Source organism: Castor canadensis, chromosome 10 (genome assembly GCF_047511655.1).
Source record: "Castor canadensis chromosome 10, mCasCan1.hap1v2, whole genome shotgun sequence".
NCBI lineage: Eukaryota > Metazoa > Chordata > Mammalia > Rodentia > Castoridae > Castor > Castor canadensis.
Genome location: NC_133395.1, coordinates 128,972,203 through 128,998,874, shown reverse-complemented (window position 1 = coordinate 128,998,874; position 26,672 = coordinate 128,972,203). Strand labels below are relative to the sequence as shown.

The following is a 26,672-nucleotide window of genomic DNA, read 5'->3' as shown; positions in this document are numbered from 1 at the left end:
GCCTAGGTGCCGACACACGTTGGATGGTGATGCACTTGGTCATTGAGAACCATCTGGGAGAATAGGGCTCCCAGTTTCCATTTGGGGCCATCCCTATGTTACCATGGTCGCTTTATTTCACTCGTTTTCTTCCCTCACCTTCAGAAACTTAGAGAAATTACCACCCACCTTCTTCGCGGGAATTTTGTCAAGATTAATTGGATAATTTCAGAATACTTTGCTGAGCTGCTTGAAGGAAATGTGCCATCTAGAAGAACAAAGGAAAATAACAATAATAATTATTATATTTAAAAGTATTTGTGAGAATCTCCGTGAGGGTAATTAAGAGGAGACCAGCTTGTACTTGTGGGAAATTCACAAGTTGAAGAGACACCTGTATCCGACCCTGCTGGGTGGTTGGTGGGGTGACAGTGTTGGAGTGCCGGAAGGCAGTGCAGGTGTGGGGCATGGGAGGTTTCAAAGCTGGAGCCACCCTTGGTCTGGACAAAAATAACCCATTGGCCAGGGTCAGCACTGCAGGGATAAACCTGTCGCTGTTCTGGACTGCCTAACACCAAGAGCTCACTCACCCTTTCCAAAGCCTGCATTCCCTGGCATCCATCAAGGAGACCTTACTTTGGGGGCTTCAGTATGGGTCTTAGACTCAGTTTACCCATTCACCCCAGGGACAGATGGTTCCTACCACTTCAGCTGGGAGCCCCGAAGGACTTCTTTCACATCTGTTTCTAGACAGGGCATCATGTTGAGCAGTGGGTCTCGTAGGTGATGAGGTTTGGCTCCCATGGAGCTATTTAAGCCATGCTCTGCCAGCCTCTGAGATCCCTCAGTTGCTAACATCTGGTCTCTCCTCATGGCGCCCTCTCCCCATTCAGAGGCCTGGGCTTGGTGGGCAAGATGGTCTCTCTTGCAATCCACTTCCTTTGATCTGGCAGCCTGGTTTTCCTACCTGCACACCTGGCTGCACTGGACCCCCATACCAGGCTGTGTGTCTGCACAATGTTGTTTTACTTTCTGTCTTCCTCTTTTTCCAACTTGACGTTCCATCCACAGATGGCTGTCCTGCTGTGTGCAACTGCACGCACAATCTGCTCATCTTCCAAGAGCAGGTTTCCCCCCGCTAGCTGATTCAGACAGGTAACCTCTTAGGCAAACGCCTGGGTACCTTCCCCTCTCTTTCAACTTCATTTTCTGCACCCCTGCACACACCAGCTCCTTCCTGCCAGGTGTGAACAGAGTCCAGGCTCCTACAGCATCGCTTCTCCAACAGCAGTGCACATACAAACTGCCTGGACTTCTGATTAAAAGCAGAGTCTGGTCCTTATGACCGAATGGGCCTCAGATGTTGATCTCTTACAGGCTTCAAGTGATGCTGATGTTGCTGAAGTATGAGCCACACATGGAATAGCAAAGTCCCAGGTCACTTTTGGGATAATTCACTCTGGCCTCCCCCAGTAAGGTCTCTATCTCTTCCTATTTCCCTTAACCAACCGTAACTGTCTTATATTCTACTCCCATTGAAGCCATCTCCTACCCCAGGCGACTATTTCATACTCAAGTGCTCCTGGCTGATAGAGAAGTAGGATCTGGAATCAGAAGGCAATTTTACAGAGCAGGGTGTGGGGTCTGTGCTGTGACTGCTACATAAGAATCATATGTCTAATGGTTGAGCCCTTATTGGTTTTAATATACTCTGGCAGTATTCTACCTTGATAAGAGTTTTAAAGAAATACCATTGACAATATGAAATTAGATATAGTGTTGAATCTTTTCACACCTTTCCTTCCCCAGCCCTCAGACCTCACACTGCTTATAGAGGGTACCTAAGCCTCAGAATAGCACCCTGTCAACTTAGGCTCAAGCAGATGAGCTGTACTCCTGTCATACTCAGTCCTGCAGCTGAGACCAATCTGTTCTACTCAGAGTGGAGCAAAGTAATTTCCATGTAATAACTCTGATGACATAATTAAAGCATTCCCCTCCATCACTGGATCCATGCTTGCCTTTTAACAAATCTCAAGGGTGGCATTTGAACTGAGCTCAGTTATCTGAAACGTGGTGCAGTGGCTCGCTCTAAGAGGGAAGGTCTTTTGTGTTGTCATCAAACAACGCTCTTAATGATCCTTCCATTGATACATCCAGATTAATGGATGAGACCTCATGAGCTGAAGGCATTTGGATTTACATCCTGGTTCCTTAATATGGCCTCATCCCTGTTGTTTAAAATTCTTTAACCTAGTTTTCCCTATCTGTATAATGGGCATAAATACAGTTCTCTTTTATTTGGGACCTAGCATCCACTTCTGTGCACTTGAACCCTGTGAAGCTTGCAGGCACCTGGTATACCCTGAGTTTGGGTAAAGGAGAGCAAGCTAGCTCTTGCTCTGGACAGGTCTTGTGGCTCTTCTGTGACAGTCTCCTTCATGTTCCTGCATTATGGAGTGATTCGAGGAGAGGCACATTCAGCCACGATTCAGTGCATCTGCTTCTACTCATGAGAGGATTTCAGGTTTTGGTTTTTGTTTCATTTTGGTTTAATTTTTTGAGACAGGGTCTCACTCTTAGTACCTGGGCTAGTCTTAAACTCACAGTCCTCCTGCCTTCTCCTCCTGAATGCTAAATTTCAGGCATGCATTACCTAGCCTGGCTTGTAGGACTTCAGTATTTTAACTGGTCTATTCCCAGTCAGCCAATGAAAATACTAAGGATTAAGCAAACTGCCCAAGATAGTGGGGGGACCCAGGTGTGTCTCATGTTGGAGTCCGTGACCTGCATCTCTGAGCATCCTTACTCAGGGTGACTGCAGAATGCATGATGAAGTGCCTGACAGTGTCAGGGATGGGGTTGATGGGTACTCAGTACATTTCAGACTTCTCTGCCCTTCCTCTGCACTTAATCCTCCATGAAGTCAGTGCTGGCCTCACAGTGGAGCGGGGTGGGTGGCTTTGAACGTCTGACCTCCTTGGGACCCAGCAAGCCTGGTTGAGGCTGTGACTCATGGTTTCCAGTTCTCCCACCACACCATTGCACACGGGAATTTTCTAGCTACAGGTTGGTGAAGGATTCCAGGGCAGGATGTTTACGTCCCCTAGAGGAATGGGCACAGAATCAAGCAGCCCTGCTTGGCAACCCCTGACTGTTCTCTGCAGCCCGAGGTGTCCTGCCAAGCCTACACAGGAGGGGGAAACATAACGAGGGTGGATGTGCTTCCATTTTCCGTAGGACATGATAAAAGTTTTCAGGGTAATTTGTTTTCCTAAACAAGAAAACACAGTGGACCCCATCCATTATTCAGCATGCTAATGAGCACCTTTATTCTGTTGAGCAGGTGGTGGGTGGAAGGACTGAGCACAGACAGAGAGCACACACACTCACGTTCCCACCACACCACGTGCCATGACAGTGGGAAAGTGACTGGTGGAACAAGGGGATTTAAAACACAGAGGAAAGACTTTTGTCCACATTCTTTAATTTTACGTGGTTGACTAGAAAATGAACCTCATAGCGAGAGAATACATAGCTCATGTAATTATCTTTTCTCTTTTTGGCAGCACTCGGGTTTGAACTCAGGGCCTCATACTTGCTAGGCAGGTGTTCTGCCTCTTGAGTCACACCTCAAGCCCTTTTGCTTTGATTCTCTTTTGAACAGGGTCTTGCATTTTTGCCCCACCAACCTGGACCATGATTCTCCTTATTTACGTCTCCTGTGTACCTGGGATGACAGGTGCACATCACCACACTCACCTGATTGGTTGACAAAGGGTCTTGGTAACTTTTTGCCCAGGCTGGCCTCAAACCAAAATCCTCCAGATCTCCACCTCTTGAGTAGCTGGGATTGGTTTGTTGTAATTTTTAGAAAGTATATTCCTTCTGATTGACATTATTCAGTGTGTGAGGCAAAAGGCTTAGAACTGTATCGGTCCTCAAGATGTTCATATGTGGCCCAGTGTGTCTGAGATGGGAGTGTCCTCTGGAGTACCAGTGTTTTCTTTCCATCTGAGACATAGTCCCATTGACTTTTTTTTTCCCCTCTGAGCATTACAATCAACCAGGAAAATAGACAAACAAGTTTGTTTTGGTTGCAGGCAAGTCTGATAGTGTGGCAACACCATTCACTTTCTGATTTCTAAGTAGAGTACAAATGCCGGCTGAAGTCACTAATTTCCCAAAAGTTTAGTGATGGTGCATATATTCAAATGGATACCAATAAACAGAATCAGTACAAACAGCTCACTTTAGAATCGGCATCCTAACTCAGGTGTTGACGTTATCACATCCATATTCATTTCTTAATTTTCCTTTTCTTCTAAGCTTTTTTCAGCAATTTGTGGACCCAATGGGTCTGTACTTAGCAAGTCTGTATAGAGAGGAAGTTGGAGCTTGCCATCTGACCCTTGTCTATGTTTTCTAGGAGGTTCTGTGTATTGAAGGAGAATTTTTTTTAATTAAAAGCAAAAACTTTCTCTGATTCTCCTAAGTGGTTTTTTTGGCTATGAAAATGTAAACATCCCTAAAAAATTTTAATGGCCTGAGCAATTCTCCAGATATTTCCTCCATCTTGATTTTTGATTTATGGATAATGACAGAAGAAGGTGACGTTTCTCAGTTCTGAGTCACAGCAAGACAGACAGGCAGTGTTTGAGAGGCACTGGGGCTTAGGCTATGGTGTGGGTTGTCTAGCTGACCTGGGACAAGTTGGTTAACCACTCTCAAACAGGTTATTCCTTAGTAAAATGCTTTGAAATGAGGCCATATGGATAAAGTATTCAATATTGTAGCTTGCATAAAGGATCCTGCCAAAAAAAATGTTGTGCTCCTCACCTCATCCCCCCAAAGTAACAAACAACCTAAATATATATATCAAAGTTTAAAAAAATAAATAAAATGGAAAATTTAAGCCAACTTCCTCTAACAACACAAAGCCAGATATTGAGTCCTAATATCAGACAGAACGTTTTTGTCCTTTCATGTTTTTCAGAAGTGCTGAGTGTCTGTCATATCTAAGGCACCAGCAACAATTTCCTTCTTACTCCAAACCTGGTGAGACCTCACTATGCAAACAGTCATGCTGAATTTTAAAGGTCTTTCCAGCAGGAGAAAAAATGTCTAGGGTCAATGCTACTAAAAAATCCAAAAGGATATAAAATTGAACCCCAGGGTCTCAATTTTAGAGATTTCCAAAAGAGAGTTCTTAAACTCTACCCTTCTTTTTGAGGGAGCTTCTGAAATTCTTTAGGCTTAACTTCACCATTCCATACTTGCAATATCATGTTGAGAATTATTCTAAATGATTCTGAGACTTTCCACAACTATGTCTATTTCAAGTCTGTTCTCAGAAGATGGATCTCCACAGAAGGCGGTTCACATGATTTTTAGTCCGAATCTATAAATAATTGGTGTATCCATTTTAGCCCCCAAAACTCCCATCTGGTTCTCTGTTCACACAAGACACTAGGCCGAAAGCTTGGAAGGATAGTAATTCCTGCGATGCGTGAATATCTAGGATAATTGTCTTCATAGTAGATGCTCCTCACTTCTGGGTTTTTGAGGACTGTAACTTGGCTTTCCCCAGGGTGACTTGCGCAAGCAACAGGCTGGATGGGGGAAAGAAAAATCAGCCCTAGGTGGGTATTTAACTCAATTTCCCTGTTTAGTTTCCTGGCACACATGTTTCCAGGCATTCAAAGTCTCTTGGTTCAGGATGAGAAGGCCTGAACTCTTTCCCACTCCTGTTGCAACATTTTTATAATTTCTCCCTTTGAGACAGGCAGAACACAGCTTGTTTGGGGGATCCCAGATGGAGTTTGCAGGATGGATATTAGAAAAATCCTTTCTTTTGGGTGGCAAATTGAGATATTTTAAATTGGAACAGCAGTGAAAATCACATCCATGTTGGGAGGTGGGGTGGGGGTGAGGCAACCATGATGTCACTTTTGCATCTCTAAAGAGTCATTCTGAAAAGTCTCTCTGTACTTTAAGAGTCCCTAATGGGTACAGCCAGTTCAGCTGCTGAGCTGAGCTGTTGGGGTCTCTGATACTCTGACTAACAGCAAGGGGTGTGGGGAAAACAGTCACAGACACTCAACCAAAGATGGGGGAATGTGGGTGCCAGGCATGCCCTTGCTGATGTGGGGTGACAGTAGAAGAGAGAAGAACATTCTGAGGGTAGGGACGGCATCACGATCACTCCGCCACATGCACACACAAAACAAAACGGGAGAGGGGAAAGGTCAGCAAAGATAAGTTTCTAAGCAAAACAGAGTGAGGGGTGGGGCAGGAGAGAGGACTAGATGAGAGAAGCAAAGAAACAGAAGCAAGCAAACAAAAGCCACCGTGATGTATTAGGGATGTTTAATTTGAAACTGTGATCCCTACAATTATTGAAAGTGGAGCAGTTAAAAAGGAAAGTGTTTCCATTGTGACAGGGCAGGAAGAACCCGAGAAATATTTGACATTCAAATGCCTTTTTTAAAACTGCCTTTGTTCCAAAGTTCTTCTTTTGCATCTGGTTAAATGCATATTAATTTTTCTGCCTTCATAATGGATCACCGTGTGTTCTGTATCTTCTTTTCGGAGAGAAGAGGGGCTGTCCGTCGACCGAAGACTGCAGGATGTCCTCCTTGCCTCCCAGTAACCCGGACTTTTCATTCTGATCTTGCAGGCGTGATGAGCCAGTAAATGGGGCCATCTGGAAAGGGATGGGGTGAGCAACAACCACTTCTTCAATGTGGGAGTTGGAAGTCCATCACTCTGCTAGCTCTTACGCTGCTTTGTCACTACGAGTATGGGGCATGCACTTTCGTAGAACCCTTGCTAACATCCCAGACTTCCAGATCTGTCTCATGAACTCATTTACTCCGAGTCCCCCAGGCTGAGCTGGAATTGAAGTTATCTCTTCCCCTGCGCGTTCCTAAGAGTGACTGGCGGTGCAGCCACAGAACTGGCAAGTTTGGGTGAAGGAATTAAATTCAGGCCCCTTTGCGCTGCACGTTGACTTTGTGGGTGGAAAGAAACCTGGAGGAGAGAGAGGAAATAAGCCTTAAAGCCTCCAAGAATTGGCAGGCAGGCTTCCGGAAGGAGGCTCCTCCAAGGACTCCTCTCCTAGAATTAAGCTGGGACTGAAATACATGTGCAGATGACGGGGCTGGCTTTCCTTGTGTCATGCGGGTAAAGGACCAGCGAGTTCAGGGAGGTTCTTTGGAGAAGAGGAGAGAGAGCTGAACCCAGCGCTGAAAATTCCGGCCCACAAATCACTGACTTGATCAGACTTTCCCTCTGATATTCTCTCCAAATATGTCACAGCATTCATAAAGAGCGCTGCTTCTGAAAAGTCTCTGAACGGGGACAAAAATGCCTTTTAAAACAATTCAGTTGTCTTTAAGGTCTTGTGTGGCTGCTCCAAGGCTCGGTGTAGTGTTTGGTCTTCAGCAGACCATGCTGAAACAGCTTTCGTATTTACACGTCACCATTTGGACACGTTCATCTGGTGGGATTAATTAAAGATGATTTTTAAGCCCATGTATTTCTTTCAGACATGGGAGAGGCAGCCCACAGTTTTTCTTCCATAAATGGTGTCATAAACTTCCAACAGGTGGCACTGTGACATGAATTATAGGAAGGGACAGCTCTCTGGGGAACAATACCTTCAACCTGGTAAGCAGGCCGGACTTGTTCCCACGGAGGCACATGAACTAGAACATGTGAAGAGCACGTCATATTCCTGTTGAACTTGAATCAGTGAGAAGCTAGCCAGGAATTCAACATGACAGGCCCTTTCCCCTTTTCTAAGAGAATTCACTCAAATATAACCAAGAAGAAAAGATTTTTTTTTTTTAAATAAGAAGAAGAGAAATCAGAATACAAGTCCAAAAATAGACAGGTGTTTTCTACCCTGGGTTCTACCTTGGGAAATATGATAACCAAGGTCAAAGTGAAAACCTGTTTAACCATTTTCCCATTCTTCCTTGCTTTCCCATCGTTCTAGGTGGGGGGAGAGGTAAAATATTCTTAGTAAAGTCACCAGCCCCGCAGGGCCTGGCTGCGGAGTCTGAACATTGGTGCCAGCATATTCTGTTGTTGTCACAAAGGGAACATTGCCTTTTACAGATGGGCATCGAGGAATAAAAAGAATTCTGGGATATGGATGTGGCAGGACATCTTTTCCCACCCGCCCATACTCTGTGAAGGGCTCAGTCAGTGCTGCCTCTGCCTGTGTGGCCCTAGCTTGGTGACAATTCCTGAGAGATGAAGAGGGAAGGGAAGAAAACCTTTTTCTAATTCCTTTGTCAGGGCTCCATAGCTTTAGGCACAGCTGAATACAGCAACCTCACCAGCGTGTTCTTTGGCTTCATAGAAAAGCTTTAAAAAAAAAAATCAGTTTCTTGGAGATCTTTGGCCATTGTGATACCAAGCGGGTATTCTCTTTGGCTTGGCTTAGGACCAGATACGTGCTTTTCTCTGCTTAGCAAGCAGGTATCCAAGCCCTGTTCAATGCCACGCACTCAGGGGAGAGGTGCGGGATACTGCTGGCACACCCACGAGATGCCCAGCTTTCTGAAATGCTCTGCATCCTGCAGATGACTGCACTTGGCTGAGAGGAGGTCATCTGGCTTTATATGGTAACATCAGGCTCTTATTGTAGTGATTTTCCTCTCCACCTTCCTAGTAGAAAAAATAGAGGGGACATTATGTAACTGCAAATACTGGTCAAAATACAATCAGTAATGTGTCAGGGGTGTGGTGGCCTAGAAAGCCCACGCATGGCTATGTGGTCTCAAAAGCCTACAGAGACTTACTTCCAGCTGACGTGAAAACCATTGGGTCAGCTCTCCGGTGAGATAAGCTTCAATTTCGGAGAAGGCAGGCTTAGTGAGTTTCTCGGGCAAGCCACAGGCCCAAGGGTGTGCAGAACAGACACACAGTGATCACTAATCCGTTTCCAGCGAGTGGGTGCGACAGTAATGGCAGATCCTCATCTCCTCTCATGTCACCATGGTATAAAGGTATCTACTTCCCAGCATGTGAGGACCATGGAGGGGAGGTTTGCCTAGAGGAAGGACTTGCTTCTTAATCAACTTGTATCTTCTGCTTTCTGTTGGCAAAAATCTGTTGTGAAATCACACACTTGCTTTGTTCTCCAACAACTTGCTTATTTGAGAATACTGAATCACCCCGCTGTCCTCTGTTGCCTGTTGTCATCATACGTGCCATTTTGAAATAATGTCTTACCCCTTCCCCCCTTATTTCCCAATGGGGTACTTTTTAGTTCTCAAATGGAGACAGTTAGGTCTGAATTCCTAAGTATGTGAAAGTTGATACCTGAGGGTATTAATTTCTTATCCAAACCTTTGCTGCCAGATTTTAGAATTTGAGGGACTTTATAAAGATACCATATTGTGTACACTGCATTTTGTGAACTCTATACCTGATGAATTAATATTTCTACAGTGAAGTATGTGAATAATCACAAAGTTCCATCCTTAAACTCTAGAAAGAGCACCATAGCAATTTGGGTCTTGCCAAGGTTAATATATTTGTGTGGGTGTGTGGTGTTAAGGATCAAACCCAGAGCCTTGCACGTGCTAGGTACTGAGTTAAGATTTAATAAGACTTTGTGGCATAGAGCCTGTGAATTTCAGAATTATGAATAAGGAAATGTGGATCTGTATTTATATCGTACATGCATGTTTATATTTTAGAAGAAAGTGATGGAGAATTACGTGCAAAGTCTGCAGATTATACACAAAAAGGGTCTTTGAGATCTGGCTCTGAAAATGCTCGTAATGATAATCCCTTCCACATTCATTGCTTTCTACTTTTTCTTTCTCAGTAACAAGAACACCAACCCAGCCCCTAAGCTGGGGTTGCAAATGCATGTGTTTAAAGTGACCAAGGAGGGGATGAATGGGATGGTTTGGATCGGGGCATAGAAGAGCATCTGCCATCTAAAGGAGGTGGCCACCTCCAGGCAGCCCTTACTGATTGTTGCCAAGAGGGAGAGTGCCCTGGTGATTGCCATTTATCAAGACAAATCAGAAAAAAAAAATTTTATGTGAAATGTTTCCAAATTCAGTGTTTAAAAAAATTCCTGTAATACATATCACTATGACCTTTTCACTAGTCACTCTAAACCATATGCTAATACGGTATTGATATACAGTTAAAAAAAATAAAAAACAACCCTAAAATTACATATGTGTACCTTACCTCAACCACCCCCATACCAGATTTCCTCTCGTTTCTAGTAGTTTCTGTCATTTCCATTCTGGCTTTGATGGCATCCCTACTCAACCCTGATACCCTTGACCCTGTGTTTCAGCCGTGCATTTGGATACAGTAAACTCAGCCTCTCCACTTAGACTCATCACTGTTATTTTGCTCCTGTCCCAGGATACCCTGATGCTTCCTTCCTGTCTTCACCTCTCTTGCACCTGCCTCTCTCTCCTAAGAGTCATGACTGACTGACGATGCCTCTGAATACCTTCCTCTCTCCTTACATCCTGTTAGTCTGACCCCACAGACATGAACTGGCCCCTTGTTAGCACATCCTACGGATTTTTTTTCTGGGATCTTCTTGAACTAATTTGCCCTATTTACAGCTTTTGAAACATACCCCTTCCTGGCATATGGAGGAAGCTCTGGGCTTCCTCCTTTATCCCCATCATTTCATGGACCACTCTCCATTTTCTCCCTGCTAGGTTCTGGCCTCCTTTTACTTCTTTTCTACCCTTTACTTCTGTGATTCCTCTCAGCCTAAACAGTATCTCCATCTCAGCCATTCCACAACTTTCATGGGTATCTTTTCTCCTCAGAGTCCTAGGCTTCCAGGTGGATATCCCACAGGCTCCTCAAACTCACCATCCCCAAATTAGAACCCACACATTCCTCTCTCATTGATGCCGGATGTCAGTGGATTGGAACCAGTCTCCTGTGACCCAGCACCCCTCCCATCCCCATCCTCACGAGGCTACTCATGGTTCTTTTATTTTTGCTGCTCTTACCACTACCATACCCGCACCAGGCTCTCATCCCTCTGGTCTATCCCACGCAATAAGGGATTAGAGTTCCCCAAACTCAACAACCAGCCATGCTGCTTGGTCAGTGGTTCCACATTGCCTTCCAGATGAAATTGATACTTCTTACCAAGTTTTTAAGTCTGACCTGCAATATTTTCAGTGTTATCGACTGTAATTTCCATCTGTACATGCTATTGTTTTGATAAACAGGACTACTTGTTGCAACTATCTCATATCTTCTGGAAGAAACTATGTGCTTCCTTTTGATCTAACTGCCTGAAGCTTAAGAAGCAGTTGCTAAAGTTTGACCAACTCATGGATAGTGACATGCAGTATAGATATTCTAAGTCATTTCTGTTTGGACTTCCTATAACACGTTATGGTTCCATGTACTCCCAATAATAAGATGGAGGAAGGGAAATTCGTGATCATAAATATGTTTAAAACCTTCTAATTGCATTGATTATTTTCTAAACAAACATTACAATGCCGTGTGATTTGGCTAAGTAAACAATAACTTGTATGGCTGAGAATTGCCATGGTAGCAGGAAGCATCAAGGTTAAATTTGCCACTAATTGGGGCTATCAGAGGTATTTAATAGGGCCATGAGAACTTAAGAATAGTTTTAAAAAATTCAACATATTACTGAAATATGGTTTTACATCAAATATATGATCCATTCAAAAACCTCAAAGCAAGTGGAATTATTCTCTGCTGGAAAAGATTCTGGCATTCAGTGTTGCAGTGGAATTTGTTAGAAAATGCCATTGGTGTGTCACTGGGGACATAGCAGTTTTGTTCATTGACTGTCATTAGAAATAAGATCTCATGTATTTTGCCAACACTCAGAAGCAGGAATTTTAGCATTTATTTTTGTCTTTTAAGTCTTTTCACAATATAATAGCAATAAAAATGATTTTTCTATCATCATTGGAGACAGGTAGAGGCCCACCTACTCCAAGAAATTCATATCTAGAGGTGGGTGGTAATTCAACATAGCATCAGGTTAAGAAAGTATTTTGTGGAATACAATTTGACTATGTTTTTTTTTCACTACTTAAAAAAAAAAAAGAATATGAAGACACAATGGTCCATCTCTCCTCTGACTTCATAAGGAATTTTCTAACCCAATGATGAAATTCAGGGAGAAGGTAAATTAATCTTTTTCCTGCACAATTTGACTTGGATCACCAGCCTTTTGAGCTGAATAGCTTATTTTTTTTTGAAAGTAGGCAAATATGTCCTAGCTTTCAAAGTTCAATTTCCAGCTCAAGTAATTGGAAATTCGTATGTGCCTTTCAGAAACTGTTTGCTTCCTTGACGTATTATTAATGCCACATAGTGTTTACCAATACAGCCAGCAAGGATTGAGATGGTAAAATGAGAGAGAAAACATTCCTAGTAGCGTGGATAGGTTGTACTTCCCATGAAATGTGGAAACCGGGGTGTATGAAGACATGCCCATCTCAATTATAAACATCCCAGCCTCTGCTCATGCTGAAGAGGCCATTTCAATTCAACCTCAAAGCTACAGCCAGGATACTAGTGGATTCACAATCTATGGTTAATTACAGAGGTGATGGGAGATAGACATCAAGAAAATGTCACACAGCCAAAATTTTTGAAGTCTTCTCTTACCAAGTCCACGTCCCCAAATTTTTGTGGCTGTGTGGCTGGAGAGGCCAATTCTAATGTTACCAAGAGCTAAATCCTCACATCTTCCACACCCTAATTGTGGATGCATACACCAAAGGATTGCTGCCTACTGTGACAGCAGGTCCTAAAACCTGTATAAGTGATATTACCAAGAGCTGGCACTTGAAGACTACACTGGGTGGAAAACATTTGTAGGTGAGGATAAATTGCTGTCTGAATCTGCTCTTGGTAGCCATAATTCTACCTCTTTGCACAACCACATTTTTCTTCTCACGCTGCCAGAGAAATTTGAGTAGAGGTTAGCAATTCCAAAGCACGCTCTGAAAGCCTGGGTCTCGATGGAACCTCTTCTCCCGTTTCTCAGACTGATTGATCCTTGCAGTGACATGCCACGTCTGGTTGTGCCACTCCTGTTCTGTTAATGTAACATAGCATGACATCAAGTAGTGCTGGATTTTGGCAGATTCGCTATCCAAAGAGGTCATACAAATCAAGCATTCTTTCTGAAAACTGTAAAAGATGTGCCCTTCTTATTTTCAAGAAACAGAACTATTTAGGTAAAAGGTTTGTACTTTTTAAAATTCTTGTGTTTGATGAATGGATGTTACCACAAACCAGAGGGCAAAGAGTTTGGTTGCTCAATTGGATAAATATTTATTGAGGTACTGTAATGTGCCAGGTGCTGGGCCTGGCACGATGTACGTTTTCTGGGGTACATGGGAACAAGAGGAGCTGAGTCAAATGTTCCGTTCAATCAATGGTCAGTGTGTGTGTTCCGCCCTGTGTGGGATGGCTTCCACACTTGTATCTCCAGTCTGGCTCTCCCTGTGCCCAGAGTCAGCAGATCCAACTACCTTTCAGTGTCTGCACTTACATGCTCGTAGGCTTCTTAAGCGTACACGTCCAGGAGAGACAGAAGGTAGAATACAGGTTATCAGTGATTGGAGGAGAGAGAATGGGGAGTTTGTGTTTAAGGCAGAGTTTCTGTTTGAAAAGTTCTGGAAATGGAGAGGTGACCTGTGATATCTGCAGGTCACAACATCTTGAATGTCTTTAATGCCCCTGAATGGTGTGCATTAATGTGGCAAAATTCATTTTATAAGCTTTACCATGATCAAACAGTACTTGTCTAAAACCAAACTCCTGACTTCCACCCCCAAACCTGTTCCTCCTACTGCTCTCCTCATTTCAGTAAATGGCATCTTCATTCATGTTTAGGCTCCTGATAAAAACTTGGAGTCATCATCCTTCAGTCTGCTCTGTTTTTCCCACATCCAGCATCTATCTTTAATCCTAAGTGGTTCTATCTTCAAAATACACCCCAAATTCAACTTCGTCTCCTCACCTTCACCTCATGCTCTTGAGAGCAGGTCCTCTCTTGCCTGGATCACAGTAGCCTCCTGGCAGTTCTCTCTCTTTTACTCTTGCCTCTCCTTAGTCAGCTTTTCACAGGGTATTAGATCATTCAGACATACAAACTTGCCCATAATGCTCTTCGGCCCCATGCCTACTGCTGCTTTCCTGTCCCAACAGTATCAAAACCACAGTCCTTCTGGGCCCAGAAAGCCCCAGATGATCTGGCCTCTGGCTACCTTGCTATCTCCTTACACTATTCCCCTCACTTACTGTGTTCCAGGCACTTGAACCTCCTAGGTGTTTGAGGAACATGTCAAGTGTATGCCTGCCTCATGGCCTTTCAGTTAGCTTTTCTCTTTGCCTGGGTTACTCTTCCCCACCTAGTGTTGATATCTGCCCAAATGATACCTCATCAGAGAGCTCTGCTCATCTGTCTAAACTAGCATTACCTTCTATACCATTCTCTCTTACTCTGCTCTGCTTTGCTTATTTATGTGTTTGTTTGTTGGCTGTTTCTCCAGTACTAGGCTAAAATCCATGAGCCAGGAATTATTTTTCTAGCTTTGTTCACTGCCATACCCCAGCAGCCTGGAAATGAGTTGATTTTTAGTAAAAAATACATAATGTACAAAGCACATAACAACTATTTTTTCTAAGTATCTTAGTACATTATTTGGGCTTATTACAGAGAACTGAATTATCTAATAAATTCACATCTGGGAATAAATTGGGTTCCCCCTTTCTTATGTTAAAACATTTAACTTCCAGGCAAATGAACCATTAGGGCATGAAGTTAAAAGAGAGAGAGAGAGAGAGAAATTAACAAATTGTAAAATCTTAGGGGAATTGATTAAGATTCAGGAAAATCTAAGAACAATTTCAGGTAGGTAAGTAGGTAAATGTAATTCCAAAACACATGGTAGAGTTAATGGTATTACCATGGTCCTCTCGATTGGGAGCTTTAGAGACCTAACTCAACTTGCTTAAGGATAGAAGGGAACTTCTGACTCTGTAAGAGTCTCTTGTACAAAGTTCAAGGCTTACATAGCCTCGGCTATGGCCATACTCAAGTACTCAAATGGTACACTCTCCCAGGAAAAGGAGAGCTTCTTTTTATCATTGCTCCATCAAAATTCCTGGACTTAATCACATGAGATCATTTGGGGGCTGAATATGAACCAAATGTTGTAGCTAGAGGGATAGAAGACATTCATTTGCCAGACTCGGGTCATATGCCCCTCCTGCACTGAAGGAAGTAAATCAGCCCTGGTCAGTCACCAGGACCAAGCACCAGGAGGAGATTATTCAAAGGAAAGGCAAAAGAAGGTGAAGTGGGTGTTATAGGGGTAAAATTGTCTACTAGTCATTGTGCCAGGGGAAAAAGAAGGATTCTCTTTGGCTGTGTGATATTACACACTGCTCTTTGACTTATGTACTTTCTACAGGGCTTCATGAATTCAGGCTTTGAGTTGGTTGCAGATGGATTCTGATTGGGGGCATAACATGAGAGAGTTGTTCTTGGGACAGAAGAGGTGGCGTGTGTATATTAAACCATGTGCATGATAGATTATGTGTTTGGAAATTTGGGATGCTTAGAACATGGAAGCGATGAAGATTCGGAAGATTCAACCACTTCTAGAGCCTTTTCTGACTCAGACAGATGCCCCTTACACAACGCAATACTCTGTTTCATTGACAAAGTCATTGAATTGTGCCGTGCACAATGGGTTCCTTGGTCAGCTCTCCTTGTGTGCTTCAAAGTAGTTAAGCCCACACTGAATTCAGCCTCCATTCAGCTTTTCTTTGTCCTTTTGCCCAAGACCTCATGACTGGATTTCTCCATCCTGCCATTGAGCCACACTCCACCCAGTCCCTCCAAGACTGTACAGTAGAAAAGCACTTGCTTTGACCTTAGGAAGACAGGATTTTCAGTCCTGACTATGCCACTCTCTATGTCTGCATTCTTGAATAATTCACTTAATCTCCTTGAGCCTTAGTTTCCTCATCTGTAAAGTGGGCACAATAATGTGTACATCATTCTATCGTGATGGTTGAAAAGAAAAATCTAGGGAAAGGACCTAGCAGTTCCAGGATCATGGAAGCATTGAGTGAATGATGTATGTTGAATAAATGAATGCTCCATGCCAGGGGCTCTGCCTGATTTTGGGCTTGGGCTTTAGTGCTGCTCTGTGCCCATGTAGTTAAATTTTCTGGGTGTGACCATATCATGAATGGTACACATACTATAGTTAGAATGAAGGGCAAAGTGCTTCCAAGCACAAAAAGCCAATTTTGGCTCAGTTAAGCAAAAAAGAGAATTTATGTGTGGAATAAAGCAAAAAGGAAAAACTGAAAATCTGGTCCTGGGATGTACAGGAACCAGGGTCAAGGATAGAGATAGCAGCCCCTCTAGGGCACAGTGATGCTTCTATCCCTGTGTCATTCCATTCACATTCCCAGGACAGCTCCTGATTGGCTTAAGGTAAACACATGATCCACACTCAGCCAATCAGGACATCTCCTGAGCACATACTCCTTATAGAAAATAGATTACACCTGGTATGTTATGTCCATTTGTTTGTCCTTCAAATATTTATCAGGCACCCAAATCATCCCCGTGACTAGAGTATAGGGGCAAAAAGACCAGTGCCCTCATGTAACTCATAGCCCCAAACCAACTGTATGAGATAGGACCTTTTAGTGCTAGAGAATAAGTCTTTCTCTCACCAAAACAGTGTGTAGAGGGAAAGGGTGGTTTTCCAAAGGAAAATGGAGCCACAGTTAGAAAAGGGGACATGTCAGGAAGAAGAAGATCAGTTTCTCTGCATCAACTTAGTATGCTTGTCTGTCTTCCCAAGCTTTAGTTTCCCATCTGTAAAATGGGAATGATAATGACACGCACATCATAGGATTGCTTTGAAGATTAAACGAGTTGACACATGTAAGGTGCTGAGAGCACCTAGAACATAACATGTGCTGTGCAAATGTCGGCTCTCAGCCTCATCATCATCCCATGCTCCTGATCTACTCTTCCTGTTCCCATATTGTTTTCATAATGGACCCAGGCAAGTGGTAAACTCTTGGCCATGCCATAACTCCCCAAGCAAGGGGACTTTTTGGGTGGTTGTAAAAAAGAAGAGGGAAGAATTTGGCAACTTCCCCTTCCGCAATCACAGAGTGAGCCTTCTCAGGTTTCCCCTTGGCCTGGGGATCTGCAGCCTGTAAGTGTTAATTTAAAGTGAGCTTTCTAAATGGCAGCTTGTGCCGGGAGGCTCAGGCTGTCCAGACAGAGCCCTTCTCTGCAGGAGGTTCTGGGCCTGTGGCTTCCATCCAGCCTTAACCCTGCACATACTCACAACACAAAACTGACTGAAAGTGATTGAAATGTAAGTTTTTGTTGAGCTGAGATGCTAAATTCAGGATTGGGAGCATATGGATCATTCCATATTTGTTTTCTGCATATCTGATGTTAGCAATTTAGAACATCACTGGGACGCTCCCTAGAGAATTTCAGTTCTGTAAATGAAACAATTATTTTGGCAGTTTGGGAAAGATATATTCATAACTTTCATGGTATTTAAAGGGGAAATGCACCTTCCCTGAGTTCCTTTTTCCCTTGCCAGATACAAAGAATGAAATAAGAGTGGAAAGGGAATAGATGGTATAAATAGAAAAATCGGCAGTCGGTGTGTTGCGTTCACAATTGAATTTCTATGATTGACAGACAGGAAGTAAAGGGGTCTCTCTAAATCTGGGCACAGAGAAGTTGTAGGGAACACCACGCCTGGGGCATTCTGTTCATTCATTCGGTTTATCAGTTATCTAAGGAGCAGCTTTGATGGTATCTTCTTACTGTGTGACATGGAAAGGACCAGTGCTTTTCCCAGTAACTGTTCACATTCTGTAGAGTTAGGACTCTATGGTCGCAAGGAACAGAAAGTGACTTACAAGTTTAAGTAAAAAAGAGGAAATTATTATCATGGTGAAGTGGTGTCTTATGGACCCCAAGTGATGGAAATCTGGGTGTGGACCAAGATTAAAAGCTGTAGGATGCCAGGTGTGGGAGTCATGCCTATAACCTCAGTACTTGGAAGACTGGCAGAAGGATCATGAGTTCGAGGTCAGCCTGGGCTACATAATAAGACTCAAAAATGAATGAATGACAGTGCAAGACCCAGGCAATATCTCACCTTACATGCTTTCTCTGTGTTTTGCTTCCTTACTTTCCCTTTTTGTCAGTTCAGAGCAGAAAATGGCCATCCAATGGCACCTGAGTCTTTTGACCTCTTCACATCTGAGAGATGGTGCTGGAAGGATGGGTGTACCATTATGACAACGTGTATGCAGGAAAAGTAGCTCATCCTGCGACCCAATTCTAACTTCCGGTAGGGAGTGCAACTGTCCCTGCTGTCAGGTGTTTCCTCTAAAGTTCTGTCATCTCTGGTCAGGGAGTGGAATTAGGCACAACCTTGTCACTTCAAACTGGTTCCTGGAGTGGCAGCTACCTAACCCACAAGCTAGTTAGAAATACACTTGTCAGGCCACTCAAGATGAACTGGATCAGAGCCATTATTTTCACAGGATCCACATGTCACTGGTGTGCCCAGTGAGGCTGTAGCCAAGCATGGCTGTGGATGAGGGAGTGTGTGCAGAGCAGGTGGTCCAGAACATCTCTACTCCAATAGAGCATCCTTATGCTCGGCTCTGCCATTTCCTGAGGGACACACTAGCTCTTAAGAGCATCTGTGGAGGAGAGTGACTTAGGGATTTGTCATGATATAAATGAAATATTTAATGTGTACAGGATGGCAGAGTCTCTCTTTCCTTCTATGTGGCATGTGACAGCCTTCTAACAGGACTTTTCTAACCTCACAGGGTTCATCCCTGCAAGCTGACTGCAGGGTGGATTAATGAGCCTACCCATGACAAGAAAGTCCAGATGTGAAGATCCCATGGTCTAGCCCTTGGCCATGGAATTACTACTGGTCTTTACTAATAGGCCCTTGGACCAAGTCCATGAGGCCCTGGATTTTCTCAGATTGCTTTGAAACTTAAAGTCTTAACCTAAAAGACCGTTGCCGTCATCGTGCAAATGTTTTTGTTGCCTTGTGACACAGACGCTCTAGAATAGACCCTCTGTCATGGATCCTTGAGTGTTGTAAGGCTTGTGGCCAGGCTTTTAGTGTTTCTGGTTCGTGTCAGTGCTTAGCTGTTGTTTAGCGCCAAAGATGTCATCTATTTTCTTCTGCCCCTAGGACATACATTAGGTGTTTACTTCATGCTTGGGGATGCTCTGAGAATCACATCTTGAATTGAACAGAAGTGGGAAAGGCTCTGCTTACCATGGAGTTGCTGTCTTTTACTTATGCTCAACTCAGGCTTACCCAGCTACTTTCTCTGGGGGTCCAAGCTAAGCTGCAGGGCTAAGAACCCTGGGCCCAGGTCCCAGAGAAGAACCAAGCCATAGTCCAACACCACTCTCAGTGCATGTCTTCCCCTTGTGTCCGTCACAGTATTGTTTGTGTGCCTTAAAAACAGAACGTGCAGAGCAGCAGTACACAGATGTACACAGATGTGCATACATGGCAATTGCATATTCAGAATTTCCTTCTTTACTTTTTTTGCAGTACTGGGGCTTGAACTCAGACCCTTGAGCCTGCTAGGCCAGTGCTCTACCACTTGAGCCATACCCTCAGTCCTTTTTCATTTTTCGTCTACTTTTTTAGATAAGGTCTTGAGTTAACCCTGCCCTGATTGGCCTTGAAACAACACGATCCTCCTACCTCCACCTCCTCAGTAGGTGGGATCACACGCATGCACCATCATGCCACCTTGTTTTGGGGATAGGGTCTCACCAACTTTTGTATTGGTTGGCTTCAAACACAATCCTTGTGTCTCCACCTCTCTAGGAGCTGGGATTATACGAATGTACCACCACACCTGACCCCAAAATTTCTTTTCTAGTAAGGATACGGTGTCAAAAAAGTTTGGAGAACCCTATTTAAGACTCGGAGTTTTAAAACTTTTAAAAAGGTTACATACACTTTATTCACCTAAGAAACCTTTTATAAGGCTTGTCCCATGCCAGGCACTGGTCCAAGTGCACTGCAAATATTCATGTATTTAGTTTTCACAACCACCCCATTAGGGTCATTTCTGTCAGTATCTCATTTGTGGAAACTGAGGCACTTGAGAATTTAGGTAGCTAGAAATTAAAGGCTGGGATGTATACCCAGGTTCCTACACAAAACTTAGGCTGCCCATTGAACAAAATCTTACAAGAAGCCGAATATACCAAACCAAATAAACAAACAGAGCAGCTCCTGTTTATGTGCAATGAGGAGCGCGGTGGCCTCCCTCAGCCCTTTCCTTTCTCCCTTCCTTCCTCAGCCCCACCCACTTGCTCTAAGAGCAGAGCACCCTAGGGAACCCAGTTTCCCATCCAACACTTTAACCTGCTCATCTCACCTCACCTTGCTGGGGTTGGAGGGAGTTGATGTGTTTTATCTTGGGCCTGGGGGAATCTCACTTACAGTTCAGGGGTCTTCCTGCTACCCCAAAGAAGGCATGAGAATGAGTTAAGTAACTCCTCCAGTGTTTGCCCCTTTTAAAGCTTATTAGAATCTGTGGGTATCATCCTTCTTAGAGTTCTTCCCCATTTCTTCATCTTTGTTGAGTTTTTCATTATTTGCCTTCTAGTTCCTTCCTTTCGCTCAACTGATTTCACCACGTTTCCAGCTTGAGATGATTTCTGGTGGCTAAAATCTGAAGAGGACAGCAGAGACTGTGAGACCCCGTTGTGATTTAAATGTCCACTCCAGCTAAAGGGGGCCTCACAGACCAGGTCCCCATTGCCCAAGTCGGAGCTGCCACCCACACGGTGACAGTCTACTTACAAACATTATTTGTGATTTGTGCTCTGCTATCAATCGAGATGGAGAGTATTGATCCTGACTGATTACTGAGGACCAAAATAAAGTGAAAGGGTAATTGACTGCCGTGTCCCCCATCGATCGTGTGCCACAGTTCATCGCCACTGAAATTATTTTCAAGTACTTTGGTTTATCATTCCTAATAAATATAGAAATTGAGTAATCAAAATGACTTACATTCACATCGAACCGAAAGCTTTTAAGGAAGTGTCTATGTCTAAGTGAGTCCATATTCTACACTGGTTTTCCAAGCAGGCCCCCAGGGTGCACTCTGACAGCAGCACTGGGATCTAGAAGAAATAAAGCATCATCATCCCCGAAGCAGGAATCCCCAGCTCAACCCCACCCTGGGGGTGGCACTGTAATTGTGGCCCCTGGGAGTTGAAGGAAGAGCCCTCCTAAGTAGTCATGCTGTCTGTCTTATCTGCAAACCAAACACATTTTCCTCAAAGCAACAAGATTTATGTACTTCACTCCCCCTAGTATTGCTCATAAACACATAACAACAGTTGTCCTCGGGTTTATAGGCATGTTACCAGTAACATTAAGTCAAAATAACCATTAGCCACACACACACAGATTATATGGCGTGTGCCCCACAGTAGCTTGGAAATACAGCTTTCTTCTTCTTTTTGAAGATCATTTTAAAGGCAGATCTAACATTCTGTGAAGCAGATGGGTGAAGGATAGGATGGAGATGCCTGAGATTGCTTCTAGGACTGATGCTCTGTAGTGCGTCACAGTGAGGTAGGAATACAGCTGTGGGTGTTTCTCAAAAACATCATAATATATTCAAAACCTTGCAGTGAAAACCAGAAAACTTGTGGGGAAGTGGGTCAGCACCAGAGCCTTTGAAAACTTTGTCAGCTGCTCATGATTTAAAAATGAATACGACCTGGGTTTGATGGCACACACCTGTAATCCCAGCACTCAGAAGGCAGAGGCAGAATGATTACAAGTTCAAGGCCAGCCTGGGCTACAAGGTCCAAAATAGCTTGAGATACATAACAACACCCTGTCTCAAAAAAAAAAAATCAATCAAACAAAAAATAGGAACCTAGTAAAAACAGTAGCTCTGTTTTAGATAGGTTCAATGGTTGAGAAATACAAGACAGTAGACTAAATGTAGCACTGTTGCCTGGAAAAGACCACGTTCACTTGTGGAAGTGACCTTGGAAAGGTTGCTGGTCAGATGTGAGTATGAAGTGGAAAAGGCCCAGATGTGGTGTGTAACATGCATGGGAAACTGAGGTACAGTGTGTGTTTAGGTGAGTGTGCAGTGAGCCTTGTGTGGGTGCCCACATAGCTCAGTTCTGCTGGGTGCAGAACCTTTCAAAATGAGCATCTCAGTGGAACTGAATGTATCATGGTAGTCACAAATGGGGACAGGAGTTCATATATATATGTGTATATATATATATATATATAATTTTTTTTTTTTTTGGCAGTACTGGGTTTGAACTCAGGGTCTCTTGCTTGCTAGGCAGGCCCTCTACCACTTGAGCCACTCCACCAGTCCTATTTTGTGATGGGTTTTTTTTGAGATAGGATCTCATGAACTATTTGCCCTGGCTGGTTTCAAACCTCCATCCTCCTGATCTCTGCCTCCTGAGTAGCTCAAATTACATTCATGAGTCACCTGCACTGGCCATATCTTTTATTTTTGTGAGTATGAATTTATATTTGCATTTATGTGTATATATACATGTGAAAGAGACAGAAAGAGAATCTGTTCAGAAAGTGGGCTCCCATGCTTAATCCATATTGAAAATCTACCTTATATCTGGGTTCAGTGGCTCAAGCCTGTAATCCTAACTACTTGGGAGGTGGAGATTGAGAGGATCTCAATTTGAAGGCAGCCCAGGCAAAGTTTTAGGAACCCCATCTCAACCAATGGCTGGGCATGGAGATACCCATCATCCCAGCTACATGGGGAAACACAAATATAAGATCACAGTCCAGGCCTACCTGGGCATGAAGTGAGACTGTGTTTCAAAAATAACCAATGCCAAAAGGGCTGGTGGCATGGCTCAAGTGGTAGAGTGCCTGCCTACTAAGCCCAGGGTCCTGAGTTCAATCTCCAGTACTGTCCAAAAAATAAATAAATAAAAATAAGAGAAAATTCACTTTATTTATACTTCGCCTGAGATACTAGTCATTTAGGCATCAGGCTGGGCATAGTAGCATATAACACTGTAATCCTAGCAGTCAGAAGGCAGAAGCAGGAAGATGGAGAGTTCAAGGCCAGCCTGAGATACACAGTGAGTCCCTGTCTCAAAAACAAAACAAAATAGTCATTTAGATGTCAAATCACAGCCTTTGAAGTCATACATATGACATATGTCACCCTTCTTTGTGGATTTCTCTTCATCTGAAGTGCTTAGTTAGTATGGTCGTGGCCTCAAGTAGCTGCCATAACTGTTTCCTATGCTAACTTGAGCCCACTTGTTTGGTTGTCATTTGCTACAACATTTAAATTTAATTTTTTTTTCCTGATAGTACTGGGATTTGGACTCAGGGCCTCATCCTTGCCAGGAAGGCACTCTACCACTTGAGCCAGCCCTTTTAGCTTTAGTTATTTTTCACATAGAGTCTCTGCTAACTTTGCCCAGAGCCAGCCGGATTTGGAGATTCTCTTGATCTCCCCCTCCTAAGTAGCTGGGAGTACAGGCATGAACCACTGCACCGGCCACAGTTTAAGCTCTTGAATGGCAGTATTAAAGGACTAGAAAAGTGAGAATAGGGCTTCTTCCTTTTATCTGGTGTATCTCCCTGTTTGTTTATTTGTTCATTCACTCATTTATTCACTGAGCAGTAATTGCTCACACCTCCCTTCTCACCCTCTATGCCTTGGTCAGATCCACTTCCATTGCCCAAACACGCCACGTTGTTTCTCTTCCACCTGTGCACATGAGTTTGGGTATCTGCCCAATCCCTACTCCCACCTCAGGCCTCAGCTTCGACACCTCTCTCTGAGAGTTTTCCCTGGTTCCACTAGGTTGAAGGCTTTCTCTGTCCACTCTGTGTCATGTCACTCTCACCTATCAACACAGTTCTTGTTACCTCTTCTGTGCACCTGGCATTAGTGTAACTGCTCTATTGAGGGCACAGGTCCTCTCTTGTGTTTTGCCTGCAGCTTGCACCATCAAAGGGAAAGCTGATGCTCTCAAAATGGTATGAACAAGACATGACGGGCGTCAGAACAATGTGGAGGGTTTAATGCGTCAGATTACCAGAACCTCTGTGCTTCTACTCCTGACACCTTCATCCACAGTCGGAGTGGCATCACAGCTTAATTTAAACACTTCAGTGGTTTCTCATGGCTCTGTCCCCCACCCATCTCCCACCTTTACTACACCCCAGTCTCCTTATTGTCCTCCATGCTTCACAGACTCTGAGTGCCTTTCCTGTCTATGGCCATACGTGCTCTTTCTCTTGCCGTGCTATTCTGTCTGCCTGGAATATTCTTTCTCCACCCCCCAGATCTTTAGATGCTGGGCTCATTCTTCAGGTCACCTCCTCAGAGAGGTGATCCTGGCCATCTTAATAAAATGGCTTTCCCCATTTTCTCTGTCTCATCACCCTATTTTATTCCCCCAACGTAAAACTCATCTCTGCTGGTAATGATGTCTGTGTCTACCTTTCTGCATCTCCTTCCATCTTGAGGCTTGAGCCCTTGCCTGTCTCGTTCATGACCGCATCCCCAGTGTCTAGCAGATGTGGGTTTTGATGATAGTTTTGAATGCACAAATCAAGTACAATTTTTTGTATGTGATCAATTAGACTGGTGGGCAGAGAGAAATAATCATAGGTAGTTTCTAGCTTGGGCTAACTCATCATTTTGTCTCAGTTTAGGTTCCCACACAGCAGGTCCTGATGTAAGGATTCTTGTGCAAGTAGCTTATTAAGAAGGTGATTCCAGAAAACACTGGGAAGGTTATGGAAAGGTGAGTCAGGCTAGGGAAGCCAGCGTTGTATCAAGTTTGATGTGGTGTGACTGATTAGAGAGACCACTGGGGCTCAGGAGTAACCCTCCCCCTCCTCTTTCCTCTGACCCCAGAGGGCTGAGGGAACTGGTGGATGTGTCCATCCAACCTCTGTAGACATTGGTTGAGGACTGTACCTTTCAGAGGTGGGGGAGGAGTTCATTGTCTTGTACTTGTAGCCCATGTGGCCAGGTTGGCTTCAGTTCCCACAGTAAGCCTTGGGCTGCTGGAAGTCTACCAGGGGCCATAGTAATAAGGCTCTCGAAACATGAACAAGATTAATACCAGATCTATTGTACATGTGATAGCCACACAGGCCCACAGAAAGGGAAGCCCAGGTATCTGGGAGTGGATCAAGCCTGGGAGTTTGAGGAGACATCCCCAGCAGGGAATTCAGGTGGAGGGGTCTAGTAGCAAGTGCTCGGACGAGACGTGGTTCTACACAGGTGTACTTAATACTCACTGGTAGATGAGGGCAAACTGTGACTGTGGAGTTGGATGAGGTGGCCTTTGTTTACTGAGCCACATGGCAGTGTTCGCCATGGCTGTTCATGTCATGCTTCTCAAAACAGTCTCTCAGGTGTTCTTCAAGACCCTGCCACATCCTACTTTTCCATCTGCCTTTCTGGCTGTGCTAATCCACTCTGTGACATGTGACAAAATTCCTAAGATAAACAACTTACAGGAGGAAAGGTTTATTGTGGTTCATAGTCACTTGGTTTAATTGTTTGTGGACCTCTGGTGAGATAGAACATCATGGTGGGAGCATGTGATTGAGCAAAGCTGCTCACCTCAGGGAGGCCAGGGAGCAAAGAGAGAGGGAGGGACTGAAGAGAAAATAGACCCTTTAAGGGCCCACTGTGACCTACTTCCTCCAACTACACACCACTTTCTAAAGTTCCCACCACATCTCAGGAGCCCATTAAGCTATGAATCCATCAATGGACTAATCCATTGACAAGGTCAGAGCCCTCATGATCCCATCACTCCCCAACGGCCCAGTTTCAAACACCCAAACACTGCTGCATTGGGAACCAGGCCTTCAATACATAAGCTTTGGGCAACAGTTAAGATCCAAAGCATAACACCACCACCAGATTTGTGAAACGAATGGGAGGAAGGATGAGGAGAGGCAGGTGGAGGAATCCAAGCCAGAGGCCAAAAAGGGGTGATGTGGGATACAGATGAGAGTGAAGGAAGCCAGGAAAGAAATGATGACCCAAAGTCCTGGGGGAAACCAAGAATTTGGGCTCCCAGGTTTCTTCATAGCCAGTAAACAAATATATTCTTTTGTGCTTCAAAATACTTGAAAAGCTTTGAAAAGTATAAGGAATATGTCTTATTTCTATATGGGAGAAAAAAAGCAGAATAGATAGAGTCTAAGATAAGTTATGTCATTAGCTATTGGCACATGACAACTGGCAGACTGCCAGTTGACCTTTTTTTGCAAAAGAATCTCTTTAGTTCTACACATGTAGGATAATGAGGGGGTCAGATGACTCGGGATTGGACCAGCTGTGGCGGTTCATTTGGGTGGCTCTGTTCTACCTGTATCTCATCCTCCCCTTGGGACTAGTGGGCTAGCCTGAGCACCTGTTTTCTCAGGGCAGTGCCAAAAGCACAGAGGGCATGCCCAATCTCAACAAATCCCTTTGAACTGTTGGTGATGTCATATCTGCTAACATCCTATTGGCCAAAGCAATTCATATGACCACACCCAAAGTCAGGA

General features: G+C 44.0%; 1 protein-coding gene across 4 annotated transcripts in view; it reads left to right on the top strand.

The window, feature by feature from the left end:
- Eif4e3 (eukaryotic translation initiation factor 4E family member 3) overlaps positions 1-26,672 on the top strand; it is a 234,961-nt gene that overhangs the window by 52,692 nt on the left and 155,597 nt on the right. Inside the window, exon 7 of one of the 4 annotated variants that reach the window (XM_074044245.1) lies at positions 20,725-20,968. The exons of the other annotated variants lie outside the window; for them this stretch is intronic. Coding sequence (XP_073900346.1) covers positions 20,725-20,768 — 44 coding nt within the window. The 3' untranslated portion in view covers positions 20,769-20,968. Of the gene's footprint in view, positions 1-20,724; positions 20,969-26,672 lie in introns of those variants that run through there. 4 annotated transcript variants of the gene reach the window in all.